We start from the raw sequence: 25060 nt of genomic DNA on the forward strand, positions 1-25060 counted from the left end.
TGTAGCAATGCCAAATGGTGAAACATCATACCTTAAATGTACGTAGTGACCTCTTTGCGGAATATATTCAACTCACCAACCATTAGCCATAAGCTACAAACGGCGTATATTTTCTTTCTAAAAAATTTAATTCTTGGTAATATTCATTTGTACCAATCGATCTAAAATTTCTATCTATATTTCTTAAAATGAAGTTAATTATAGGAGATCTTATTTTTTGTTCATATCTTTATTCAGTGTTTCTTCACAATTAGTAATTTCCGGTTCCTATTGTATGATGTTAACGTCGCGACCCAACGGGAAGAAGTTATTATAGTTCAATTAATCAATTAACAAGAAAAACCCGTGAATTTGCAATGCAATGCCAAAAAAAATTATGTAAAGCTTAAGATTATTTGTCCAATGAATTGTAAAAGGGAAATGACCTCCTTCCGACGAGTCGGGGATTAAAAAATTAATCAAATACGATAAATCGCACACAAAAATGTTGAAATTCAAAATTAACAAGCTCCAGCAGAGTTTTCATCGCCTTAAAAATAAGTTGCTGCAATTATCTTCAAAGAATACAAAAATAAGAGATGGTGACTTGAATTAATCCTACTCCACGATGTAAATAACAACAATCAAAATAACAATGAAGCTGATTGAAAAAATGAGCAACTCGTTTTTAAATTATTTTACACATGGCTAAATAACTATCCTCTGTATTAAAATTATTACTTCCTTATGATTAATGGTAAATATGAAGTATGACTCCCAAAGCGTTATTCTATTACCCTCAATTGTCTCGTCATTATGATGAATATAAAAAATATATATTTCAAATAATAACACTGTATTTATTACCTCGATAAATACTAATGCCACTTACATTATTTAGCAAAAACACTTTGCAGTATTACTAATTATCAGCATTATTATCAATGTCAATGACAATTCTGTCTAATTCTAGTTTAAATAAATGACACTGTGACAGGAATCTGTAATCAATGACCTATTCTCTTCTTCAAGGAATCTCTTTTCTTGCAGGAACACAACTCATTTAATTGAATTATCTGAAATATAAACATTTTCTTTCATACATTTTATATGAATATATCAACCAATTGAACAGTGAAATAGTAAAATTATTCAGGACGAAAATCAATTTCATTAATATACGGCGTTGTTACCTAATACTCATCACTAAAAAAATTAAATAATCATAGTGAGAAATGAATGAGAAATCTTACCACTTATCTACGAAATTTTCTTTAATGGTGACTTTCATTTTTACCCGATAAGAATAATTTAATGTTATTTTTCTGATTCATTGGGATGATCAGTTTTGATGTGATGACTAAATGTGTACTGAGTGATTCTTGGATGGGCTGATCTCAGGTGAGCCACAGCCAATTCACGAAGGACAAATGGCGATTGGCATACGCCACAACGATATCTGTGATGAAAATGGGCTATTATTAATGAATGTGATGGAATTAATAATAAAGTCAGTGGGAAAGTGATAATACAGTATTTTATGCAAAGTAAATTGCAATTATAATCATTATACTTCAAATTTAATAACTAAAGACTAGTTTCCATACGAGACGTTTTACCACTTTCTCACTGAATCAAATGGTAAATATCATGTCATACCCGTTCGCTGTTCTGATTAGAGTTCTTTTGACGGGAGCTGAAGCATTTTCAACCTCTTTGATCTCGACTTTGGGTTCCAGAAGTGGCAGGGCAGTGCCTGAAGAGATATCTGATGGAACTTCTACAGTGGGATCAACAGGGTCATCAACAGGCTCTTTTTGCAATGGTGTTTTGGCTGAAGGTGAATGTAATCTCATGTGTGAAGCTCTGGCCTGCCAGGTCCCAAAGAAAGTCAGGCATTTTGGGCATTTAAATCTCTTCTGGTTCATACACTGGTGAGTCACTAGCGAAAATTCTTTGAAGAATATCTTATTACATTTTTGGCAATGAAATGTTTTATCGACAATGTGCACTTTATCTTGGGGCTCCTCCTCGGGAGATGAATTTTTCACTCGCTTATGCGATACCTCGTGTCTCTGTAGCTGCCATTTTTCCTTAAAGCTTTTCCTGCATACAGTGCAAGTAAAATTTTTCGCCGTTAAATTATCTGAATGTGTTTGTAAATGATTGAGCATCGTTGTATGATCAGTGAACCATTGTTCGCAAATTCCACATCTTGCAACATTCTTCGAAGGATTTGTTGCCTGCCGTTTTGCAGGCGGTTGATCATCAAGTGCAACCCCATCGGGATCTATTATCTAAAAATAAATTAATCGATGAAATCTATTTTTAAATGGATAAAGATCGGTATCTCAACAAAGGAAAATTCTAAATCACGAGCAGAGTAAAGACTTCTTGTGATGCAAAAAAGAAATTCCATAATTACTTCTCTATACGGTCGACTCCTCAATTTAGCTTCTCTTGCCTCCCTCGCCTCTCTCTCAGCATTCAACGCCTCTTCTTGTTCGACACTCGTCAAAGCCGGTGAAATTCTATTTTTCTGATTATGTTCACTCATTTTATGAGTCTCTAGACGTATCAGAAGCCCAAACGATCGACCACATTCCTCGCATTTATGTTTTTTTGGTTCGTGAGTGCGCATGTGGTTGGATAGTGCACTCTGCTGTGTGCAAACCTAAATTCCAAACATTATCAACAATAGGATTTTTTTGCATTCTTATATTACGAGTATTTTCACTGGGTTTACCTTGCCACAGGTGGGGCATGTTAGTGATCTGATGCTCCTGATGAAATGCTCACGTTTCAGGCTCTCCAACTCCTCCTGAGCTTTTGACGAATTGTCTATCTCCTCTGGAGGCTCCAGAATTTTTTCCAGAAGGTTTCCAGATTCATGGAGTTGAGCGTGACCCTGATAAAGTTCGATGTTTGGAAAAAATCTATACAAAAAAGGTGAATTATGTGCATCATGGACTAGGAATCCAGACTTGTCACAAATATGCAATTGGATTATGTGTAAAGGTGTTTACCTATTGCAAAGTGAGCACCATGTATCGGTCCCAAGTTCGATTGAACTAGCAAGGTGATCTCGCAGACGATGATGCTTCAGCATTTCCCAACTTACAAACTCTCGATCACAACAATGGCATTGTTTCACAGATTCTTCGAAATCAAGAGTTACTTTTAAATGATCAGAGCCCTCGTGCTTAGCCAAATCTTCAACAGTTGGAAAGACGAGGGTGCATTTTCCGCAGGAATATTTACGAGGGCAATGGAGGGTTATGTGTTTTACCAAACTCTCTTTCGATCTGAAAATGTACCAATGTAGTAGGCATTAATAAATGAAAATAAATAAATAAATACATAAACGCTAAAGTTATATTTTCGTTAATGATGTTTATCTGGGAACAAATGAAAAAAGGGAAAATGTCTATGAATAAATTTAAATAACCGTGCTTGTACAATACAAATGTTGGTTACCTGTAATAATTATTGCAAGGTGAACACCACCATTTTGAGCTCAATTTGGTCGTTGGAGACAGTTCTTTACAATCATTTATCGTTAAATTTCCAGTGAGCACTTGCTCTAAAATGCTTGTCTTCTTTTCCCCTTTTGGATCAGACTCTGTTCCATTTGTCTCGACTCCATCACTGCCGATGCTGTCATTTCCCTGGCAATTGTCCTCAAGATTTTCATCCAAACATTCATCATCGTCATCGACGCTCATCGCCTCAGCTTTAGTGCTTCGAGATAGTTCTTCTTTGATCTGAACTTCACAGGGAAGGTCGGACAATGGTTCCAGACTATCAAGAGACTCTCTGATGCTTTCCGGATGAATTGGACTAGGTAATGGCAGTGATGTTGGCAAGGGAACTAATGGTGGTGGTGCCCGAGGCTTTAGCATACACAATTGTGCCTGTAGATAATTAGAATATAAATACTAATCGCCCCTGGGTTGAATGTACAAAAAAGTTATGACTCAGAGGTTATGTTTCAACTGGCTTAATAGGATTCAAGTAGTGACTCCTCGAATAACTACATTTTCAAAGGAATAATCGTAAATTTTTTTTCGATACAAATCCTTGAAAAATGATTCATTGTCAAAATCACAAGGAGACAACCTACCTGACAAGGATCCGGTGAGTTAGCCATGGCATCCAGAAATATTTTCACGGAATTCATGTGCTTCCTGGCCAACAGTTTGACGTGCATTTTTCTGTACACATTTAGACAGTATTCCCTGAATTCAAAAACATCATCTAACCTCGCAGCACAGAATTGACATATTTTTTTGGGTAGAGGATCAGTCTTGTACACCATAACAGGTAAACAAACTCTCAATTTTTGGGCAACTTTTCGCTGTTTCCCTTCATCACCAAATATCTGAAACATCTCCACCTTCTCCTCGGCACACAGCCTGCAACTGTTCTCCGATAAACTCTCCAATGACATTTTTCAGAACTATGCAGGCCCTTCACTTGAAATCTGTTCTACAATGGCACTAACCAACAGCAATAGCACCAGTGGCATCAGTCCGAAAAAGGCGAGATTTAATAGGTTATATGAGAACTCTTAATGGAATTGCGGATCTTCTGAGGTTATCACCGACCATCTAAGCTCCTGGTAATTCGTTCAATGAAATTCCAATCATGTGATTTGTTCTAGTTGATTTTTACAATTTTTTCAGTGGTTGCTAGATGAAGGATTCACTTTCACTTGGGAGTACAACAATGTCCAATATCATCTTAACACTACCCAACACCTTGGAAATAGTTGAGAACTGAGCGCCCCTCCTGGCCCTTTCTCGACAGACACGATAGACACCCCACCACCCGCACCAGTGCACCAATGAATGTAGTGGTGAACATGGGTTGAGATTAGCGATTGAATCTCTCATAAGTTTTTCCTGAAAAATTACACAATTAATTCCATTTTTTTATAAGACGACCCGACTTCATGGAAAAATAAAAATGGCGACCAGAGATGCGGTCAAGGGAGCGAAGGGAAACCCTTTTGAGCGGCAAGTTTAATTGTTGGGGACAGTTTTGAAAGTACGTCTTTAGTAGTCAGTTTTCGTTTAGTCTCTCTGGATCGTGAGTAACGAAAGATTTATCTAGAACAATTTCTATTGTATTGACAAGATGAAAAATTATTGCATAAATTTGATGGATAATACATTTATATAACCTGAGCTGAGAACACTTTTATTCAGAATGAATTTGGTAGTGAAGTGGGAAAACGAGAGAGATTGATTTATCTGAATCGAGTTTTTGAGCAATATTTCCGAATCTAATAGAGAAAGAACAATTTATGTCATGATATTTCCTGTAGCTTACGATTTTCTTCACAAAAAAGTTTCCTATAAAAATTTTGCTGTCTCCTCTAGATTTCAAGATATTTATCAAAAACTGATCAAGACTGAGAAGTGACTTACCTCATTTTACCACTTCACCACTGAATTATCAAGTGATAATTTTTGTGGACATGCCTATAATCTCCAAAAGGTTTTTGTGAAATTTTTCGTCACAGAATCACTCATTTGTTTGATAATTGCATCAATGATACCGAAGAATTTCCTGACTAAGGCATTTTTGTTCTAGAGTTCTTTAAATTGGATGCGTGCGCAGACGTGTATATCATCAGCATAAAGAGAACGTGGGTGACGGTGGACTCCCGGCGAATAAGATAACCTCTACATCGTTCAGATCCGGTGTGGAAATTTATTGTACAAGTTGAGAGGTGAACGGGGCAATTCAAAGAAGGCGGTGCGAGGATTTATAACATATTGTAATCATTTCTTATTGAAATAAGAGTGTGCAAAATGGACGACGACGTTCAGTTGTTGGTTTCCATTGGACTCAGTGAGCAGAAAGCGAAGGAAACACTGAAGAATGCACAGGTGACCAGGAATTTAAAAATTGCAATCACCAAGGTAAACGTCACATTTCAGAATTGAAAAATCTATTCGTATTGTTTAGTCTAATTTCTTTTGAGAGGAAGATGTTCCTCGGTCACTGGAAGAGATTTTCCACTGGGATATTCCAAAGAAGGATATTTTTGGAATGCTTCCTTGAATGACGAACAATAAGGAAATTGTTGATTATTATCTGATGTAACAACTTTTGTCATTTCAATTGTAAAGAATCTACAAAGAGAAAATAAATGTTCGGTTCAATAAGAATCTCATTTCTTCGGGAGAAATTGAAGGGATCGTGAAATAAATTTATAATAATTTCTTGGTATATTCGAAATCTTCTGGTAAATTGTTTCATTGTGAGAGAGAAATCTGAAAACATCTGTGACCCTGAATTTAGCTTCAAAACTACGAAAATATCAATTAAAAGTACTATAAAATCATGAATAATAAATCGATTTGATTGAGATTTGATTTCACGTATTTTCGTGATTTTCACTGCTGAGCATTCTTTGTGTTCAAGATCAAAGCTACAAGCCATTCTTCTAATTCCTTACCAATGGATACCGACCACACTCCCAGAGTTTCTGAAACAAATAAAAAAAAGTATCTTTTCATAAAAAAATATGTGCATAACATCTAATATCCCGCTTCTCTCGTAATGTATGCCTTAAAAGCATTTACAGGTAATATGTAACGCCTACTTTTGTCGTTCCCAGGCGAAGGAAACTGATGGCGAGATTTCTCCAGAAGTTGGTACCCTCCTGTACCACCTCGCATCTAAGATCAAGCCGCAGATTCTAGATCAACTTCCCCTAGTCTCTCTGTACATCTCTCAAAAAAAGCTCGACACTATCCAGCGCGTCGATGCTGCTCTTGCTCACCTCCTCGATACTATCAATACCCCTCTCAATATCCCAGATCTGGAGGCTGCTTGCGGCGTCGGGGTTTCCATTACCCCGGATCAAATAGAGGCCTCAGTGGAGACCCTGATAAAAAAAAATCTCGAGGAAATAAAGGCCAAGCGTTACAAATTTAACGCAGGTCCTTTGATGCAAGAAGTCCGTACTATTCTCAAGTGGGCTGATGGGAAAGCAATAAAAAACGAAGTCGATCTTCAGATACTTGATATCCTGGGTCCTAAAACAGAGGCCGATCTTGCACCAGTTAAACCCCAAAAACAAAAATCGAAATCTGACAAGAGTATCAAAGAAAATTCAAATAAAATCGAGAAGATTTCAAAAGAAAGTGGAACTACTCAAAATTTAAAAAATGATAAAAGCTCCGAGGAAACATCGAAGGACTCAGCAAAAACAATCGCCGAAGTGATGTCGAAACTTCAGTTCCATAAGCCCGGTGAAAATTACAAGACCGAGGGGTATATAGTGACACCACACACCCACAGACTCCTCCAGGAACACTTGAAAGCTACTAAAGGCTCGGTAATTACTCGATTTCCTCCAGAGCCCAATGGAATCCTTCACATCGGTCATGCCAAAGCCATCAACATCAACTTCGGATACGCAGCGGCTAACAACGGCCTGTGCTATCTTCGATACGATGACACAAATCCTGAGAAGGAAGAGGAAAAATTCTTTATTGGAATTCGAGAGATGGTCGAATGGTTGGGGTACAATCCCGCGAAAATCACTCATTCCTCCGACAATTTTCAACAGCTCTACGAGTGGGCGGTGAAATTAATTTCAACGGGACATGCCTATGTGTGTCATCAGAAAAGTGAAGAGATGAAGGGATTCAATCCTCCACCTTCTCCCTGGCGAGAGCGAGCAATATCCGAGAGTCTTCAGTTATTCGAGGACATGAAAAATGGATTATTGGAAGAGGGTGAGGCAACTCTCAGGATGAAATGTACACTTGAAGAGGGTAAACAGGATCCAGTGGCTTATCGAATAAAATATTCACCCCATCACAGAACTGGTGACAAATGGTGCATTTATCCAACCTATGATTTTACACATTGCCTTTGCGATAGTATCGAGAATATTACACATTCACTCTGCACCAAGGAGTTCCAGACGAGGAGGAGCTCTTATTACTGGCTCTGTAATGTATTAGAACTCTATTGTCCGGTCCAGTGGGAGTATGGACGATTAAATGTTAGTTATACTGTGGTATCAAAGAGGAAAATTGCAAAATTAATTGATGAAGGAATTGTCAGTGATTGGGATGATCCTAGACTGTTTACGTTAACTGCATTGAGAAGAAGAGGTTTTCCACCAGAAGCTATTAATAATTTCTGCGCGCAAATGGGAGTGACTGGTGCTCAAGCTGTGGTTGATCCCATGGTGTTGGAGGCTGCTGTCAGGGATGTACTGAATGTACATGCTAGTAGACATATGGTTGTGCTTGAGCCCGTCAAGGTCACCATAGAAAATTTCCAGGGACAGGAACAGGCGGCCAAGGGTTTTGATGTGCCTGATTTTCCCATTGAAGTGGAGAGAGGACAGCATCACGTGGAGTTTGATGAGATTATTTATATTGAGGCGTCTGATTTCAAGGAGGTAATTTTTTGTTGTAAGCTGGAGGTGGTTTTTGAGGAATTTTTGGATAGGGTTGGATGAAAAGAGTGAGAAGTATCTTAGATTTTGTGAATGGAAGCATCAAAATTGTTTATAAATTACCACTTGGTTATCAATTCCCAATTTTGTATTTTAAAGTACTTGAAGATTTTATTTTCTTGCAAGAATTCGATCGATCTCCATAAGTTTCTTTTTGCAAATAGAACATTACAATATACTTTCAACTTCGAGAAATGTAAGTTGGGTTTTTAATTTTGTTTCCGCTTTTTTTTCAGTGGACTACAGTAGATGTTTCATTGTAAATGCTATTGAATTGTTAAAGAGTTATATTCTTAATATTGTTGTATTTATTTCAAATACAATTAAAATTTATTACACTGAGATTTAACTTTGAAAGTTTCATAAAAATGTTAAAATGTGAAAAATTACTAACGAGTCATTAATTTACTATATTTATAGGTTAATTAATCCTATCATTACAGGAAGATGAGAAAGGTTTTCGTCGTTTAACTCCGAAACAGTCTGTCGGCCTCAAGTACGCCGGTATCGTTCTGACCTTCCAAAGAATTGAGAGAGACGAGAGTGGAAAAATGACTGGTCTCATTGTTAAGCAAGAGCCACTTACCGATAAAAATAAGCCTAAGGCGTTCATTCATTGGGTCGCTAAGCCTAAACTCGCATCGATTCGCCTCTACGAACGACTGTAAGTTTTTGAATTTTCGAGAAGACAATTACAAATATTTTAAAATATTTACTAAATTAGTAGAGGAAGCAATTTTTCTGATGAGAATTTTATTTTCCCTAGAAAATATATTTAAGCCTTCATTTTTGTATCCCGTAATTGCTTCGAACTTTGCACTACAATTTGTAATAATTGGTAATTGATCGAGCTTATGTTCTCCATTCCTCCACTGTTAAATTTTTTTGCTCAATTGCTCAAAATTATGGGAGGAATCTAAAATTTCATGTAAATGGTTCCTTTTCATTTCAGATTCAATCACAAAAATCCTGAGGATACGAACGAGGTTCCCAACGGGTTCCTCAGTGATATCAACCCAGAAAGTAAGAAACAGGTTGTGGGATACGTTGACAGAGGCCTAGAAGCAATCGCCAAGCCATTCACCCAGTTTCAGTTCGAACGGATTGGATTCTTCTCTGTCGATCCTGATACCAAGCCAGGAATGGTAATATTCACATTACAGTTCAATCTCTTCCATTGTCTTTCCATAAATCTTCATTCTCCATTAATTAATAATTCGTTTCATTTGTGTGTCGTGTTCCAGTTGGTGTTCAACAGGACAGTTACGTTAAAAGAAGATGCTGGAAAGGCGTAATCAATGTCCTCGGCGATTTCTAACTGAAAATTACTAGAAAGTGTTCGAATTTATTGATACAGCTGCAAGTGACCTGGTGACAGAGCGGTCGAGATGAAAAATTTTATTATTACTCAATCCATAATATCACTTTTGCTATTTTCTGAACTCTTTGATAACATATTGGGAGATAACTCCGTGTGGAACTATAATTTAAGACGAAAGTGTCTTAACAAATTTAGTTCTATCTCATATTTGTCAAGTAATTGAAAGTTTCCACTTCGACCAGTCATCATTGACTTGTATGTCGCTCGTCAGTACAATGTATTGTAATTACCTTAATAAACCCTTTGTTATGCAACAGATTTTTTAACTCTTCTTACGGAGAATTATTCTGTATCAAGTGTCTCGAGAAGATTGAAATTTAATCGTAATTTCTATGGAGTACGAGCATATTTAATTCATCATACAGGATTCGTAGGTTGGTATCATATATTTAATGTTGATGAAGGCATCTTCCCCTCCATATTTCTCAAGAACTTCCAAAGTTTCTTGGATGAGATCTGCTGGATTTTCACCTTTTTGCTGGGAATAATCAATTCCCTCTCCAAGATTTACTGAAAAATGTTCACCGATGGAAGAATTATTGCGTTGAAAACAAATTCAATTGTTAAGGGATTTCTAGATATTTTTCATCGTAAATTACCATTTCGATCCTTCAAAAGATTCAGTATGGGTAATATTTGTCGAAAATATGGAACGAGACATTCACCAACGCAATCAGCAGATCGAACAAGTTGTTGAAGTACTCTCATCGTTGTGCAAATGATCTCAGGTATTTTAGTATTCAATGCGTCTATATGAAATAAATGTTATCAGTAAACAAAAATCACCGAACACTGACAATATTAAGAAAATTAATAATTAGTAATTATGCAATTTCAGTGGAAAATGATTTGCTTGATGATAAACGACCGAGAAGCAGAATATTCGAACATAGCAAAACTCATTAACAAAAAGTCAAACATTATTGAATCTATTCAGAATTCGCGTGTTATTCACGTCGCTACATTTGTATTTTTAATGCTATCATCAGACATGCATTCATGTCCCAGAATAGAGCTTCCTTGATAATCATTGCATAATATGGTTCAGGACTCCGAATGGTACGGTAGTATCATTACCAACTTTTTATTGGAATAATCAACTGCGAGACAACTGGCAATATCTTCGGTCCTCCGTGTTCTAGCATATCCGAGATTCCTTGTTCAACCAGAACCTTGTAAGGGTGCTCAGTCTCAGTGAGTCCATCAAAAAACATTGGCAAATAATGTCTAAAGTCCAATTCCTGAATATTAACTTTCCATGTTATCGGTGATCCCTCCTTCTCCATTGAAATTGGGAAAACTCCTCTTTCGTAGAACTTTCGAAAGTTTGAGGGCTTTGGTGGCACTGGTTTGTAGAGACCAACCTTTGGTGGTTTGGCGACAACAGTATTTTCCTAATAGTACGTCAAAATTATTAATTATTTTTTCTTACCACTACAGCCATAATGATTTATGCACTGACTTCTTCGAATAAAAGAGTTTTGGGAAGAAGTTTGGGGCTAAGACAAAATAATTGTGAATAAATCGATTCACCTAAAATTAATTTAATAAATCACATAATTATTAGTAAATTCTCTGGCTTTGGAACAAAAACAACGTTTTTGGTGAAATTTTTTTCTCTTCTGAATGGGAGATACTATTTCCAAGTCAATTTTACTAGACACGAGACGAGAATATTCTTGATTTACCAATATATGCACATGATATTGTTTGAAAAAGTAGTAGAGAGTGGAGTAGGTCATATCTGGCTACTTCACTTTAGCTATTTCATTGAGTACTTTCCTCACCTGCAGTGCTTGAATGGTAAATGCAGGTACAATTCTCGGCTTCCTCTTGTATTTCGGATTATTCTTATGAATTTCAGCCCAGAACTCTCGCTGATTTACCATCGTTCTTCTCCACAACAATGAATAATTTATTTATTTTTATTGTACACGAAATTAGGAGACAAATAAAGAAAAAAAATACGAGAAATTTGAGAAAAAAGCTCTAAGAATAGCTAATTGAATGTGTCAACGAATCATTTAAACCGAGAAAGAAAGTTTCCTCCCTGATTCCAGGGCAGCGAAACTAACCACAAATATTTAGGTCAAACAGTTATGAGAACCATAGCAACCGTTTTCCATATTCCCAATTTCACGTGATGTCATCCTGTGTTTTCCTAGCGAGATGATGGAGTGCTATTTGATGGTATATGAATCCATTACTGACCGAATCTTTGCTTGATTTATTTATATTTTTCGAAAAATGTAAAAAATAAAAAAAAATAAGATCGGGACCATTTTCAATAAATGTTCATTTTGCCCCAGCATTCAAATGTGCATTATTCCCCCTGAATTGGGAAATTACATTACATTAAATTTGTATTAATGTAATTGGGCTACCTTGGTCGAGAAATATAATTAAGTTAGATTGCCACCGCCTTCCTCGAATATCTATACTATTTTTCGATTTTCTTTCCGTTCTTCTTGAAATATAATATATATTGATAAATAAAAAAGGTACAAAAATTCATTCTCTGCATGATTTGGTATAAAATATTTTATATATTACACAGCTTCAGTAATTCAATCAATTAATCAACAAATTTCTAACATTCAATTAACGCTACGTGGTTACACTAGTGTGAAACTGAGGATCATCGAATATTAGTTTATGTTTCTTCAACTCGCTTCTTTCTGATTTGTGGAGTAGCTTAAATATTCCTGTTCCCACTGGAACGGGAATTCCCATGATGATGGATTCCGAGACACCGCATATTGCGTCTGTTTGGCCATAATACGCGGCATCGAATAAATGATCAGCGGTTTTTTCGAACTAAAACGAAAACAAATAAATCCAAATAATGAATAAGTATTTGCGGACGAGAACTTTTCGATATTTTCGAAAAATTATCAATGAACACTTTACCTACATTTCTTCTGAAAATTATTGTTGAATAAAAACGAAAGTCTTGTACTCACCGAGGCTAAGTTGAGGATAGATTCCTTCATTTTTGCAAGGCCCTGCCTTGTAATTCCAAGAACTTCTCCCCGGCTGGTCATAAGATCAGCAACAAGCATTGAATGACGACGATCAATACTCATTCCATGGCCCTCCATCACTTTTTTAATTTCAGACATAATAGTGGCACGAGCTGCCTCAATTCCTAAGGTCTTGAAAACCTGAATGAACACACAGAATCAATAAGTACCTGTCTGTCAGTGTCTCCACCAATATTGGAAAAACAATCATGTAGATTGAAGGAAATTAACCAGAATCTACATATTGACATGTATAAAACAATTTAAAACATACGGTATATTGAGCTTTCAAACCAAAGACATTTGCGGAAAGTCATAATATTTTCAAAAAAATTGTAAGACTCACCTCAATAGTGTTATTCGAAGTAGTTTTAGATCCGAGCACACCCCTGGTAGCCATCACTTCCCTCATGTTATCCCCTTCCACAAAAACTTTATACTCCGTCCTCCCACTCGAATCATCATTATGAATAACGGCTCTAGCGACAGTAGGCAAACCCTTAATAACAACATTGGGCACAGCCTCCTTCAACAACATTAGCGCATGATTCAGGCTGTGCTTCTGACTACTCGGATTAATCGTCAGTATAGATTCCCCTCTAACATTAACATGTTTAGGATTGAGTTTCAGCTTCGAGGTACAGAGCGCGTATCGAATAGAATTTGCATCAACCTCCAGCTTCAGCAACTTAATCCTATCGACATCCAATTTAACAAGTAGAAAACAATCATCAGGTAGATAAACCTCTTCTATATACTCCGTTACTTCCCCCAGCATTGTCTTCTCGATTCTCCCCTTTACTCTTCTCGCAAATTCAGCATCACTATCGTTCTCCAATGCAGCGGTAATGATGGGAGTACTGATCTTATGATTAGCATTGATAATTTCCTTAATTCTCGGTACTCCCTGAGTAATATTCATACTCGCAACTCCAGCAAAGTGAAAAGTCTTGAGGGTCATTTGAGTTCCAGGTTCTCCAATACTCTGGGCTGCCAGTGCACCAACTGCAGTTCCTGGCTCAATCTTCGCCCTCATAAATTTTTCTTTGCATGTGTGAGTGAATTCTACCAACTGTGACACGGTCAGCCTCTCCAGTTGTTGATTAACCTTGATTTTCGGATTGTAATTCATCCTTAACCTTGTGATGGTTCGCGAAACCCCCTTCAGAAACATAGTCAATTCGTTTTTAAACTCTTCAGACAGACAGGAGAACTCTTCAGTGCTCAATAACTGAACAGTTGCTTTAACAACACTAGGACCATCGAGTGAATCCTCATCCTTGCACGGCGATTTTGCTCGAACATGATCAAGAACACGTCTATAATCAACAGGACAGTCCTTTCCCTCCATGTAAGTTGGATCCAGAGCATCTCCTCCGTAAATAATCTGTACAATATCTCCAGTGGAGTTTCTAACAGTCATATCGTAATGCAAACAAAGATCCTCCAGACTCTTCACCAATCTACGCTGCATGTAACCAGTTTCGGCGGTCTTGACAGCTGTGTCAACCAATCCCTCTCGGCCTCCAATTGTATGAAAGAAAAATTCAGTCGGAGTAAGTCCAGAGTAAAACGAATTCTCGACGAATCCCTTGGCTGCAGGAACCTTTGAATGTCTTTCAAAATGAGGCAGGGTACGATCTTCAAACCCATTTGGTACACGATGTCCACTGATGGCTTGTTGGCCTACACAGGCGATCATCTGTGAGATATTGATGAATGATCCTTTACTTCCTGATAACGCCATCACTAGTGGCGAGTTGCTGTAGTGAAGCTCTTTCAGGCAAGCCTTACCAGCGTGATCTCTGATTACTGATAATTCCTTGAGTATTACCGCCTCGAGACTCTCCTCTGCCGATAAACCCGGCTGACAAGGCAGACGTCCATCCTCCATTTGTTCAATGTATTGAGTGCACTTACCATATCCAGCACTCAGCAATTCGTATTTAGCTCGAAGTAATCCTTGCCCTGGTGTCACATCACCGATTCCAATGGAAAATCCTCGGTTCATCAAGAAATAACTTGCTATTCTTGCTAATCGCCACATTGCAATAGTCGATGCATCCTCTCCCCAGTCTCTCAGAAGAACGTAAAAGATGTTCTGTTTTGCTCCAGATCCTAGGGTTGACTTGTCCATTGCTCCAGCAAGAAGCTCAGAATTCCTGATAATCACGTAAGAATCATTCATACAGAGTTCTTCATCGTGAGTGTAAGCCCTTCCTTTGGTTTTGAGGTTAGCAAGAATTGGACATGAGGCATTTGGTCGTAAAATTAAACTGAAGATCTGCTTTCCTGTCCAGAGCTGCTGGGGCTTCATAATGGCTGGAAGAGGAAGATCAATGTTCATGGAAGAATCTGGACCTGCGAGAAGACATGAAGCTAGTTGACAAGCTTGTGATTTGTTGAGAAAAGTGTCCTTTTGGGTTAATAAGTAACCCCCAGTGATAAAGTCTTGAGTTGCAGCGATGAGTAATTCACCATTTCTGGGCGTCACGAGATTTGATTTATTCCCCATGAGAACTAGAGCTTCAGCTCGAGCTTCTTCAGTCTGAGGAAGGTGAAGATTCATTTCATCACCGTCGAAATCGGCGTTGTAGGGTGTACAAACGCATTCATTAAAACGAAATGTTCGATGCTCCAATACTTTTGCTTTATGTGCCATGATGGATAATTTATGGAGAGACGGTTGACGATTAAAAAGCACGATATCATCGTCTCGGAGATGGCGCTCGATAATATCACCGAATTGCAAATCCTGGGCGATCTTTTCACGATTTCCGTATCGAAGGAATTTTTTAAATTGTGTTCGCCCTTGCTGAACAAAATTAGCACCGGGATGAACGTCGGGCCCATTCTGTACCAATTTTCTCATCAATTCTATATTCGAGGGATTCACTCGTTCGGGGAAAGTCAATATTTTGGCTACGTGAATTGGCACTCCAACCTGTTCAATTCTCAGGTTTGGATCTGGTGAGATGACAGTTCTAGATGAAAAGTCCACTCGTTTCCCGGATAAATTTCCTCTGAATCTTCCTTGTTTGCCTTTCAACCGTTGTACTAGACCTCTTCCTGGAGATTTTTTTGGCTGCATGTTTATGGGAATTCCCGACATTTCGCTATTGATATAAAGGGCGCAATGGAGCTGTAAAAATTCCCAGTCCTCGTTGTACATTTGCACTTTAGTACCACTTTGTCTATGTTTTTGAATCACATTATTGATGAAGATAATTTCTGAGAGCTTCATCGTGAGGTTATCCTCATTGGTTCCTGCTTTCAAGTCAGAGACGACACTGGGACGAATACAGATGGGAGGAACTGGGATTCGAGTGAGGATCAAATCCTTAGGAAGGCCGCAGTTAGGGTTCATCAGGAGAAGTGGAATGTCGTTCAAGGGGATGCGTTCAAAGATACCTTGAACCTCGAGAGGATTCAGGACATTTACTAGGCCAGCTTGAAGAATTGATTCCACCTCTTTGTTGTCTTTCGTCACGTTGGAGTATTCAGCTAGTTTTTGTTCGACGATTGGGTCAGTCTTCTTTTTTGAGCGGTACTTCTCGTGCACGATTTTCAGCAATCCGGCTTTTTTAACCATTCCGTTCAAGTCTTTGCAGTTGGGGCAGATTGTCACCTTTTTTGTTTTATCGAGAATTACTTTTCGTAGAGCCTTGCGGTTCAAGTATCCCAGGTTGGGATTCAACACGCGATTCAAATAAAGCTTTTTGTCCTTTTCCGGTAACATCACGTGAGAGCATTTCTGAAATTATGGATTCCAGAATGAGCATATTAAAATGGTCGAGTTAACTCCATTGCTGGAAACGTTTTATACATAAAAAGTTTCAGGGAAATATGCTAATTATGTCTGGCACGAAATTTTATTCAGACAATTTTCTGTTTCCGTAATTAAGAGAAATGAGAATTTACTGTCAAATGACTCGACGATTACCCGTAACAAACATCTGAAGTTGACTGGAAAAATAATTAGTCCCGTCCGGTTTTTCGGTTTAATCCTTCGTAACTGAATTTCATTATCGATATTGGTTGAATCTAGAATTTAGTAGATTGTTAAGAATCAGTACCTTGCAAATTGTTTGCAAAATTCCAATGATGGACCTGAAATACCCAACATGAAAGACTGGTAATTCAAGATCAATGTATCCAAAGTGTCCAATACATTCGCTGAGGTTCTTCCCACAGGTTCCACAGGGTGATGCGTTCGAGCATGTACCCTAAAATGAATACCATGAACATTAGATCGTCAAAGCTGAATAATTATCACTGACGATATGTACTTACCATCCGTTTGTCGAGAACTCCATAAGGAAGGGGTGTATGATTATCCTGAGTGTACAGTGGCTTTGCCACAACATGAATATGAGCCTGCCGTTCAATGTTGTGACGACTGTCCACGCCAAATGATACATGGGAACTGAATGCCCAAAAATTTCATTAATTAAGAGAATTTTTAAAAAGGACAGGAGAGGATTGAATCCTCGCTTATTATAGGGAAGAGGATTATTCCAATCTAGTACTAGATAATAAATTAATTTCTACTAATTGCATCGCAGATGGGATCAATCATCCTTACCCAATAACACAAAAATTTTTTCATCGTCATTTTTTCTTTATTTGTTTTTATGAAATAATGATAATACGTACATTTTTCGAGCAACATCAGTTGCCCGGTATTGTTCTTTCACCATGTTTATTGAGGTTAGAATCAGCAACAAGTCAATTGCTACGAAACTTTCCGATTGATGAACGTTGGTGTAGCGTTTGGCTTCATCATAGAAGTTTATGATCTTCCCCTAAACATTAACTTTCACTAGTATAAATTAAATAATCAAAATTAAAAACTACGTTCCATGGGTGATCCAACGTGATCATCAATAGACCTCTCGATGACCATGCGACCACATGCGACTCACTAGGATACCTAAGGCATTACTTCTGAAACTCCGCTGTTCGCCGATTATCACAGAGGACAAGTACCTCAGAGCGTCGTGCGTGGCGCTGTATACCACCTTCCTCTCATGCGCGCGCATCGTCCCCACCGTTGAGGCGCCAAGCGCTCAAATCGCAGTAGAGTGGAGCAATTTTTTACAAAAGTAGTTAACAGAAGAGAATATTTATCGATTTTGCATTTTAAAATAGTTCATTAATTCAGGAAAAGGAGCAACTGGACGAGGAGATCGTGGCGTAGGGAAAAGTAAAGAAACAACATCTAGGAATAATTCTTGCTTTTGATTTACTTAATTTTCCTTCATTTTCTTATTTTTTAAAATACACTTTAATGACATAATGACCCTTCTTCATCGCAATATTTAATTATCTATGTTTTATTGGGAACCTATTGTGAAAAGGAAGAATTAAAAAGTTAAAACAATAGAATTCAATTTTAATACGCAAGAATCGGCATCCAACCAGATATATTTCGTTAAATCTACGAAATTTGTTTATTACTGCGGTATAAATTCCCAATTAACCAACAGTCGAACTGAACGAATGCCGCCGTTAATATCTCCCGATTGTAATCAACTCATCAACGGGAGACTGAATTTCAGCGAATGTGTAGACTGATATGACAGCTCACAGTATTCCGCACAAATGCATCATCGCGAAGGCCGTCAATTCCAATCTCAATCAATTCCCACGAATTTGAACCTAATTGATTGAATAATTAAGGTGGATTAAGAGTAATCGCTAGGGTCAAACGTCCGGGGTCTTATTCAACAATGAAAACCAGTCCAATCAAGTTAGAAAAATATATTATACACTCTTCATCGCAGTCAAGTGAATTAAAAGAATAATCTAATCTGCATTTTGTAGGGAGTTATGATGATGGGATATGCGCGCGAGGAAAGTATATGTAGCATAATCAGTGTACGTTGACCAGCAATAACGACATTCTGCTGCTGGAAACTTCGTAAGTACAGTTTTATTGAATCTCACAGCAGTTGATACGAGGAAACGTAAACCCGTCTGTTGTATCTCCGCGGTGAAGTGATCAAAGAAGACACGTAAAATATAATAATTACAAAATTAATAAATTAACTTATTTTTTGTTATTTTTAACGAAATTTTTTTGCGAGTTCAACCATAAGAATATTATATTTTATTATCATTTTGTGATTAGTCAGGAGAACAGTTTTATGTGAACAGAATTGTAATACATTTCTCGACAAAGTGAAAGCCTTTCGCACCAGAAGTTCTTCGGGATTTTCTCTTACTATCAGTCATTACTGATATATTGAAGTAATTGACTCTTTTTTTCTTGTGAAGAAGCAACGTTTGAGTGTAAAATTTGTTGTTTTAGTGATTATTTGAAAGAGAAGTGATAAGAAATAATCAATTCGCGATCATCAGTTTCAAAAATTCTAGATCGTTGAAATGATGGAATTAATACAGTGATGAAAGTTGTTCTTCGCTTTCTGATATATTTCTTCATATTTTTCAGGAATAGATATTTTTCATAATTGTGAAATAATTTTTCTATATGATGAACTCGGATATGGGCGATGCGAATTGTTATCCACTGACGGATGAACAACAACAGTATGCGGCGAATGTTCTGAATGAACGCGACGATGGACCTGCCAAAGTTCAAGAAATGCGAGAGTGGATTGAAAAACATGACAATCTCTGCGCTCCGATAGGTGAATAGAATTTTTAAATTATTGCTTGCGAATATGAATCTCTAGTCAGATGGGATTGTAGATGATTTCACGATTCGGAGGTTCTTGCGGGTCTGCAAATTCGATGTTGCGAGAGCGAAGGAAAAAATGTACAACTATTATGCGCAGCGGACTATTTTGCCGGAGTGGTTTGCAAATAGAGATCCAATGATACCCGAACTCCAGGACATGTTCAAAATGGGGTAAATTAATTTATTCATTAATAATTATTCGACGATTTTTAGAGGGGACTACATGGCAATCGATTTTGCTGGACCTAAAGGGTTCACGTGCCGATACCAAAGTTTTTCCTTTGCCCTGCAGGCATTTTTCACGACAAATACAATATAAGTGGGGATAAATTTCGGTACTGGCATGTCAGTTGGTCCAGAGTTATCCAAATGAAATCATTTTGCCGTTTTCGCTCGAAATTTTTTCCCCATGCCGCAACCGAATAATTCAATGACTATTAATTCCACTTATTTTTAGGATTTTCCTGCCTCTGCAGGGAGTTGACGATCAAGGGAGAATTGTCGTTATCCTCCGAGTATGCATTCACAATCCTGCTCAACATTCCATATCAAGCGTTCTAAAGGTTAAACAAAATGGAAATATTACTCAGAAAATAATACGTCAACACTAAGACGGTCATTTTCTTGTGGAATTTTCTTGGACCGAGTCTTGGTTTTTAATGACCACAATACTAAAAAAGACGTGCATAAATTGTTTTTGAAAAAATATATCGGATTGAGCTCATGTTTTTGGTATTTTAGTATATTTTCTATCTAATAGAGCCGAATATTTTTTCCGAAATTGTTAACAATATGTACAATGGTGACAACAAGTAATTTTCTTACTTTAAATGTTGTAGGCAAGCTTGATGATTCTGGATGTGGCTCTGAAAGACCACGTTTCGGCATCAATCTATGGAATATCTGCGATTTTCGATATGACCGGGGTGACCTTGGATCATGGGCTTCAAATGACCCCTGGGGTTGTTCAACGTCTGGTTCATGCCTGGCAAGGTTGCTACCCCCTCCGTATTCAGTCTCTGGATTTCATTAATGCTCCCGTCTACGTTAATTTTGTGCTCAATATTTTTAAATCTTTTATGACAAAGAAATTGAAGTCCAGGACTGTTGTGCATAAAGGAACTTCCGAAGAGTTTTTCAAGACAAAAGTTCCGCAGAGAATATTGCCACTGGAGTATGGGGGTACTGCTGGACTTCTCCAGGATTTGATAGGTAATTGTTTTTCAATCATTACAGAATTAATTTTTAGAAATCGCAAGTGGTGAACTCTTGTTGCACTGATTTTTCGTCATGCTGACTTATTTTTCAGTCAAATAAATAGAAGGCAATGAACAATATGGAGAAAATTGTTTATATACACAGAATTGGCGCATTCGCTCATTTACACATGGTACAATTAGTGAAATTTAAGTACTAACACAGTAATATTTTCAGGAATGTGGGAAAATTTCACATTAAAATTATTGCTTTAGCCCGATTGAATTCTACGATAATTTTGTTAAAAAAATTCAACCTTAAAAATGGTTTTTGTTCTTCATTTGTCTTCATTCTCTTTCATCCAAGAGAGTTTTTTTTTTGAAATTACAAATATTTTTCTAATTCTTTTCAGATTACTGGAAGGCCAAAATTGAAGAAAATATTTCTTGGCTTGAATCCGAAGCACAATACCGTCTAATCTCTCCATGAACCATTAATCTCTCGTATCTCTGCACGCAATATATTTCAAATGAAAATTTATACAAGAATCACAACGGTGCTTTTTCAAATATATCTCAATATTTTCAATTCAATCATTTCAAAACATGTTCCCATATAATCTTCAATCATCACTACAATTTAAATAAACGTACATTTAAGTCATGGGCAAGTAGAATTGTCCTAAGCTACCACCTAACGCCTATCTTATAATTATAAAAAAAATACTAATTACAGTTCTCTTTTATATCTTTTGTGAAGAATTACACCACGAGTACTGAAAAAATCATGAAAAATAATAACAAAGGATCAACCGAGTCACGGACCAATTGTCCTGAGCAATAAACTTCCCACTTAAAACTTAATCCATTAGTGAATTAATAAAACGATTCAATTTCATGCAACATATTTGCATAATTATGAAAATGCCTCGTTAACAAGGAACTGCTAGAGGAACAGACGTTATCGACAGACGTTTTCCATTAATAAATTTTCCTTGTTTTAATGAAAACTTTTAAAACGTTTTACTCTAAAGCCAGCTATTCTTGAAATAATTGATAAATTAACAACGATTGCAGATTTCTGAGCGAAAACAGGTGGAATTCAAATTTTGCCAAACGATCTTTGTTCATTCTACGATTATCCAAATATTGACAAAATAAATTTTGAATTTCTGTGAAAATTTAAATAAGATGTAGAGTGAAAGAGACCATTCTGCAGTGTGTTTCCTAGTAGAAATTATTCTACCTCATGAAACAGATTTTATCCTCCATCTCTAACTTGACACGATGATAAGGCTTGACTTGATCTTCTTTACCAGTTTATAACTGAGTTAAGCCCAATTTATCTCGTGCAACATGAAAATTCTCGAGAAATAAACACCGATAATTTGGATATTACACGGGATACTCGAAGAAATATCAATTTCAATCATTAAAAAATGTCCCAATGAATGAAAGAGGAATCTCAATTCATATGCACTAGTTCCCCAAATAATGAATGACATATACAACAAAAATCTCACAAGAATAATTTCCGAATCGAAAATTTCATCTGAGCAATTGCTACAATGAACGTCGAATGAAATTAAAAATTCATTACAAAATCCCAGAGTCTTCTGTACATTTTTGAGATATTATAAACTCAATCAGTTCAATCTACCAAATGATAATAATGATAACTGACAATGTTTGTCATTAATTGTTCCCACAAAATTAACTTTTAACAACGTGATCCATTATTATTATATTGGTAATGAATATTGAGTTTGAAATTAACTAGCGACCACAAGAGACGTTCAAAAATCATCCTTGACTCTTCAACTTGAAGCACCAACTGTCATTACATAAAATTACGAAATTCCCTGATTTCGCCTGAGGAATGTTTCATTGAGGATTTACACTCCTCAATTTGAGTCTCCAATTTGCCCGTATTTTTCTTTTTCTTAGTTTTTTTATATTAAAAATAAATTCTGTACATGGACAATGATGGTCCTGTGGGATTCGGGCTTTATCGTTATCCTCGTTTAAACTTTAAAACCAGCATGCTTATCGTTAGAAACACAGCGATCCAGATAATGGTCGATATAAAACCATTGTATACATCTGGTTCGTTTATGGTCCAACCCCGAGTGAGCATCGATCGGAGGGAGGTTGTTGCCATTGTTAGGGGAAGACCTTGGGAAATATAGCGGAGGGCCGTGGGCATCCCTTCCACTGGCCAGATGACACCTGAAAGATTATTCAATTAATTGGTTCCCTAATATCATTCCTATTTTTGGTACTCTTAATTTCTTTCTCTACCAAATATGTAGGACTAGATTAAGGAGGTAGTTTGGAAATCGTCTAATTTCTCAATGTCTTTGCATATTTTTGCAGCCTGCTAATTACTATTTCTTCAAAGTCAATAATTATAAAAAATGACGACTGATAAGAAGTCGTATTGATAAAGTTCTGCATTAAATGAACAAATGATTTTTTGCATACCGCTAAGCAAAAGTGTAGGATAAAAGCTCCCCAAAGCGAGCTGAATGGCATTCCTCTCGAGTTCGCAGATAGCAGATATGACAAATCCTGCAACGAAAAAGACAAAGAAATTAATTTATGCCATCATTTTTACGAACAGCCACGAATTTCATTTCATGGGGACTTTGCACAAGGGACTTTTGCACTTCAGGCAATTGCACTTTTTTGTTTCTCAGTGGAACGATTCCCTCTGCGTCTACAAAAAAATCCATAATGTTTCAGCAAAATTCCGTGAATGTATAAAAAAACTGCATTTGGCTTCTGAATTTAATGGCAATAATGAAAGGTCTAATGTCGTTTTTTTCATCCGTTTTTTGCTGAACTTTATAGGTGTAATAATTTAATATGAAAGAGAGGGATTATTACCGAAGCACATGCCGCAAAGGCCCTGGAGAATAGTGAGCAGAATGACCCAACCGATGTCACCATTGCACTGGACCCCAAAGACCAGAATCATAAAGATGAGCACCAGAGCTGTCTGACCGCACATGACAATAAATTGGGTAATTACGTGGGAGAAGAGAATTTCTCCTGGCGAAACACCTGCCACCCAACTTCTGTCCAGTAAACCCTCCATTCGTTCAATGATCAGAGCAGAAGAGGTGAGAGCAACGGCTAAGAAGAACACGATTCTGAAATACCAAAGTTGCATTAATCACATTTTCAGTTATCAGCAAATAATATTACTTTTCCTCGATAACATTCATCTTTGATGAAGATCTCGAAATCTATTGAAAATAGCCTACTTACGTTAGAATAACACCAGGCGCAACGAAGTCTGTGAAGCTAGGATCATTAGAGCCATAGATGGGCTTCAAAAACTGTATCGGCACATCAGCAAGTGCAGTATTTTGTTCACAAGCACCTAAAAGATCCTTGGCAAAATCTCTGTAGCTATACTGCAAATCTCTAGCCAACATTAGACCGATCTGTTGGTTGGACATATCGAGCCAAACCTTGATTTCACTCTGTTCTAACGTTTCCTCATCGGCATCTCTTCCTAAAATCATTCTAGCGGACAAAGCGTCCGTAAAATTTTCTGTAAAATAGAGAGTTCCCCACGCCCTTCCTCTCTCCACTGCATTCAGAGCCTCATCTTTTGTCCGGAAATACTCGGTTTCCATTGTTTCACCGTCCAAAAAATTGAGATATCGACAGCTAAGATGGGTGAAACTACAATTTGAGTACACTGGACAATACTTTGTATCCCAATCCATCTCATGATTGACTATTGCGAGTTTTAAACCAGTTGGATCTCTTCCGATAGCCAGACAGAAGAGAATGACTTGCATTACTGGTAAAGCGAATATGAATAACATCACCCCTACATTCCTCCACATTCTGAGGAAGTTCTTTTGAAGGAGTGCCTTTATTTTTCCTGTGCTAGTGATATCAGCGAGACATCCCGGAAAGTTGCAGTCATCGCACTCGACTGTCGCGGTCTCTCTGACTCCTGGGAGCGGCTTGCCATTCAACTACCGGAAGAGAAAATGAAATAGTCAATATTACTGTGATAACATTTCAAGACGGAAAGGGCTCAATGTGAGAAATCTCAGTTTTTTACGATTTTAACTTTCGAACGCAACTTTTGAAGTTGTTGATTATTCACAATTTTTAATTTTCCTTAGAAGCCCAGAAACCAATGGGAAACAAGTTATATTCTTTGGTTATAAGAAGGTAATGTTTAAAAAAATATCAATAGTTTTCCAAATTTAATTTAGATGCAATCAATCATGCATTAATTGGAAAATTTGGCAATTGAAC

At 37.2% G+C, this 25060-nt stretch overlaps 6 protein-coding genes across 18 annotated transcripts in view; 2 read left to right on the forward strand and 4 right to left on the reverse strand.

Annotated features, from left to right (window-relative positions):
• Nucleotides 1-210: 210 nt before the first annotated feature.
• LOC135162562 (zinc finger protein 665-like) lies at nucleotides 211-4440 on the reverse strand. Of its 3 annotated transcripts, XR_010298986.1 has the most exons (8): nucleotides 4103-4440; nucleotides 3457-3893; nucleotides 3006-3284; nucleotides 2726-2915; nucleotides 2405-2653; nucleotides 1639-2276; nucleotides 1233-1438; nucleotides 211-1055 (listed from the first exon to the last, which is right to left on the reverse strand). XR_010298986.1 is itself a non-coding variant. In XM_064121185.1 (7 exons), the coding sequence occupies exons 1-7, from the start codon at nucleotides 4427-4429 to the stop codon at nucleotides 1052-1054; spliced, it is 2124 nt and encodes a 707-aa protein (XP_063977255.1). In that variant the 5' UTR covers nucleotides 4430-4440; the 3' UTR covers nucleotides 211-1051. The 3 variants fall into 3 exon arrangements, 2 of the variants coding, with proteins under 2 accessions (XP_063977255.1, XP_063977254.1); XM_064121185.1 differs by lacking the exon at nucleotides 1233-1438; XM_064121184.1 differs by having other exon boundaries at nucleotides 211-1438.
• A 451-nt stretch (nucleotides 4441-4891) lies between these two features.
• LOC135162561 (probable glutamine--tRNA ligase) lies at nucleotides 4892-10109 on the forward strand. 2 transcript variants are annotated; one of them, XM_064121181.1, is made up of 6 exons: nucleotides 4892-5028; nucleotides 5578-5909; nucleotides 6611-8413; nucleotides 8914-9134; nucleotides 9423-9615; nucleotides 9715-10109. In XM_064121181.1, exons 2-6 carry the CDS (start codon nucleotides 5799-5801, stop codon nucleotides 9763-9765), a joined length of 2379 nt encoding a protein of 792 aa, XP_063977251.1. In that variant the 5' UTR covers nucleotides 4892-5028; nucleotides 5578-5798; the 3' UTR covers nucleotides 9766-10109. The 2 variants fall into 2 exon arrangements, with proteins under 2 accessions (XP_063977251.1, XP_063977252.1); XM_064121182.1 differs by having other exon boundaries at nucleotides 4935-5070.
• LOC135162569 (parkin coregulated gene protein) lies at nucleotides 9896-11905 on the reverse strand. The gene is made up of 4 exons (XM_064121191.1): nucleotides 11639-11905; nucleotides 10933-11245; nucleotides 10451-10600; nucleotides 9896-10361 (listed from the first exon to the last, which is right to left on the reverse strand). Exons 1-4 carry the CDS (start codon nucleotides 11738-11740, stop codon nucleotides 10201-10203), a joined length of 726 nt encoding a protein of 241 aa, XP_063977261.1. The 5' UTR covers nucleotides 11741-11905; the 3' UTR covers nucleotides 9896-10200.
• Nucleotides 11906-12377: 472 nt separating this feature from the next.
• On the reverse strand, nucleotides 12378-17833 carry LOC135162558 (DNA-directed RNA polymerase III subunit RPC1). Of its 2 annotated transcripts, XM_064121176.1 has the most exons (7): nucleotides 17531-17833; nucleotides 17168-17300; nucleotides 16985-17100; nucleotides 16818-16918; nucleotides 13221-16628; nucleotides 12815-13015; nucleotides 12378-12668 (listed from the first exon to the last, which is right to left on the reverse strand). In XM_064121176.1, the coding sequence occupies exons 1-7, from the start codon at nucleotides 17544-17546 to the stop codon at nucleotides 12459-12461; spliced, it is 4185 nt and encodes a 1394-aa protein (XP_063977246.1). In that variant the 5' UTR covers nucleotides 17547-17833; the 3' UTR covers nucleotides 12378-12458. The 2 variants fall into 2 exon arrangements, with proteins under 2 accessions (XP_063977246.1, XP_063977247.1); XM_064121177.1 differs by lacking the exon at nucleotides 16818-16918 and having other exon boundaries at nucleotides 16951-17100.
• A 611-nt stretch (nucleotides 17834-18444) lies between these two features.
• LOC135162774 (retinol-binding protein pinta) lies at nucleotides 18445-22230 on the forward strand. Of its 5 annotated transcripts, none has more exons than XM_064121602.1 (7): nucleotides 18445-18626; nucleotides 18701-18797; nucleotides 19329-19527; nucleotides 19577-19748; nucleotides 20035-20140; nucleotides 20417-20789; nucleotides 21187-22230. In XM_064121602.1, exons 3-7 carry the CDS (start codon nucleotides 19368-19370, stop codon nucleotides 21261-21263), a joined length of 888 nt encoding a protein of 295 aa, XP_063977672.1. In that variant the 5' UTR covers nucleotides 18445-18626; nucleotides 18701-18797; nucleotides 19329-19367; the 3' UTR covers nucleotides 21264-22230. The 5 variants fall into 5 exon arrangements, with proteins under 5 accessions (XP_063977672.1, XP_063977676.1, XP_063977674.1 ...); XM_064121606.1 differs by having other exon boundaries at nucleotides 18454-18626; nucleotides 19589-19748; XM_064121604.1 differs by lacking the exons at nucleotides 18445-18626; nucleotides 18701-18797 and adding an exon at nucleotides 18807-18891.
• Nucleotides 20913-25060, reverse strand: part of LOC135162770 (ABC transporter G family member 20) — a 30307-nt gene continuing 26159 nt past the window's right edge. For all 5 annotated transcript variants that reach the window (XM_064121593.1, XM_064121594.1, XM_064121596.1 and 2 more), the window contains 4 exons: nucleotides 24047-24771; nucleotides 23663-23928; nucleotides 23258-23344; nucleotides 20913-23002 (listed from right to left, as the gene is read on the reverse strand). In XM_064121593.1, coding sequence (XP_063977663.1) covers nucleotides 22788-23002; nucleotides 23258-23344; nucleotides 23663-23928; nucleotides 24047-24771 — 1293 coding nt within the window. In that variant the 3' untranslated portion in view covers nucleotides 20913-22787. The remainder of the gene's footprint in view (nucleotides 23003-23257; nucleotides 23345-23662; nucleotides 23929-24046; nucleotides 24772-25060) is intronic.

Source organism: Diachasmimorpha longicaudata, chromosome 5, assembly GCF_034640455.1.
Source record: "Diachasmimorpha longicaudata isolate KC_UGA_2023 chromosome 5, iyDiaLong2, whole genome shotgun sequence".
NCBI classification, from domain to species: domain Eukaryota; kingdom Metazoa; phylum Arthropoda; class Insecta; order Hymenoptera; family Braconidae; genus Diachasmimorpha; species Diachasmimorpha longicaudata.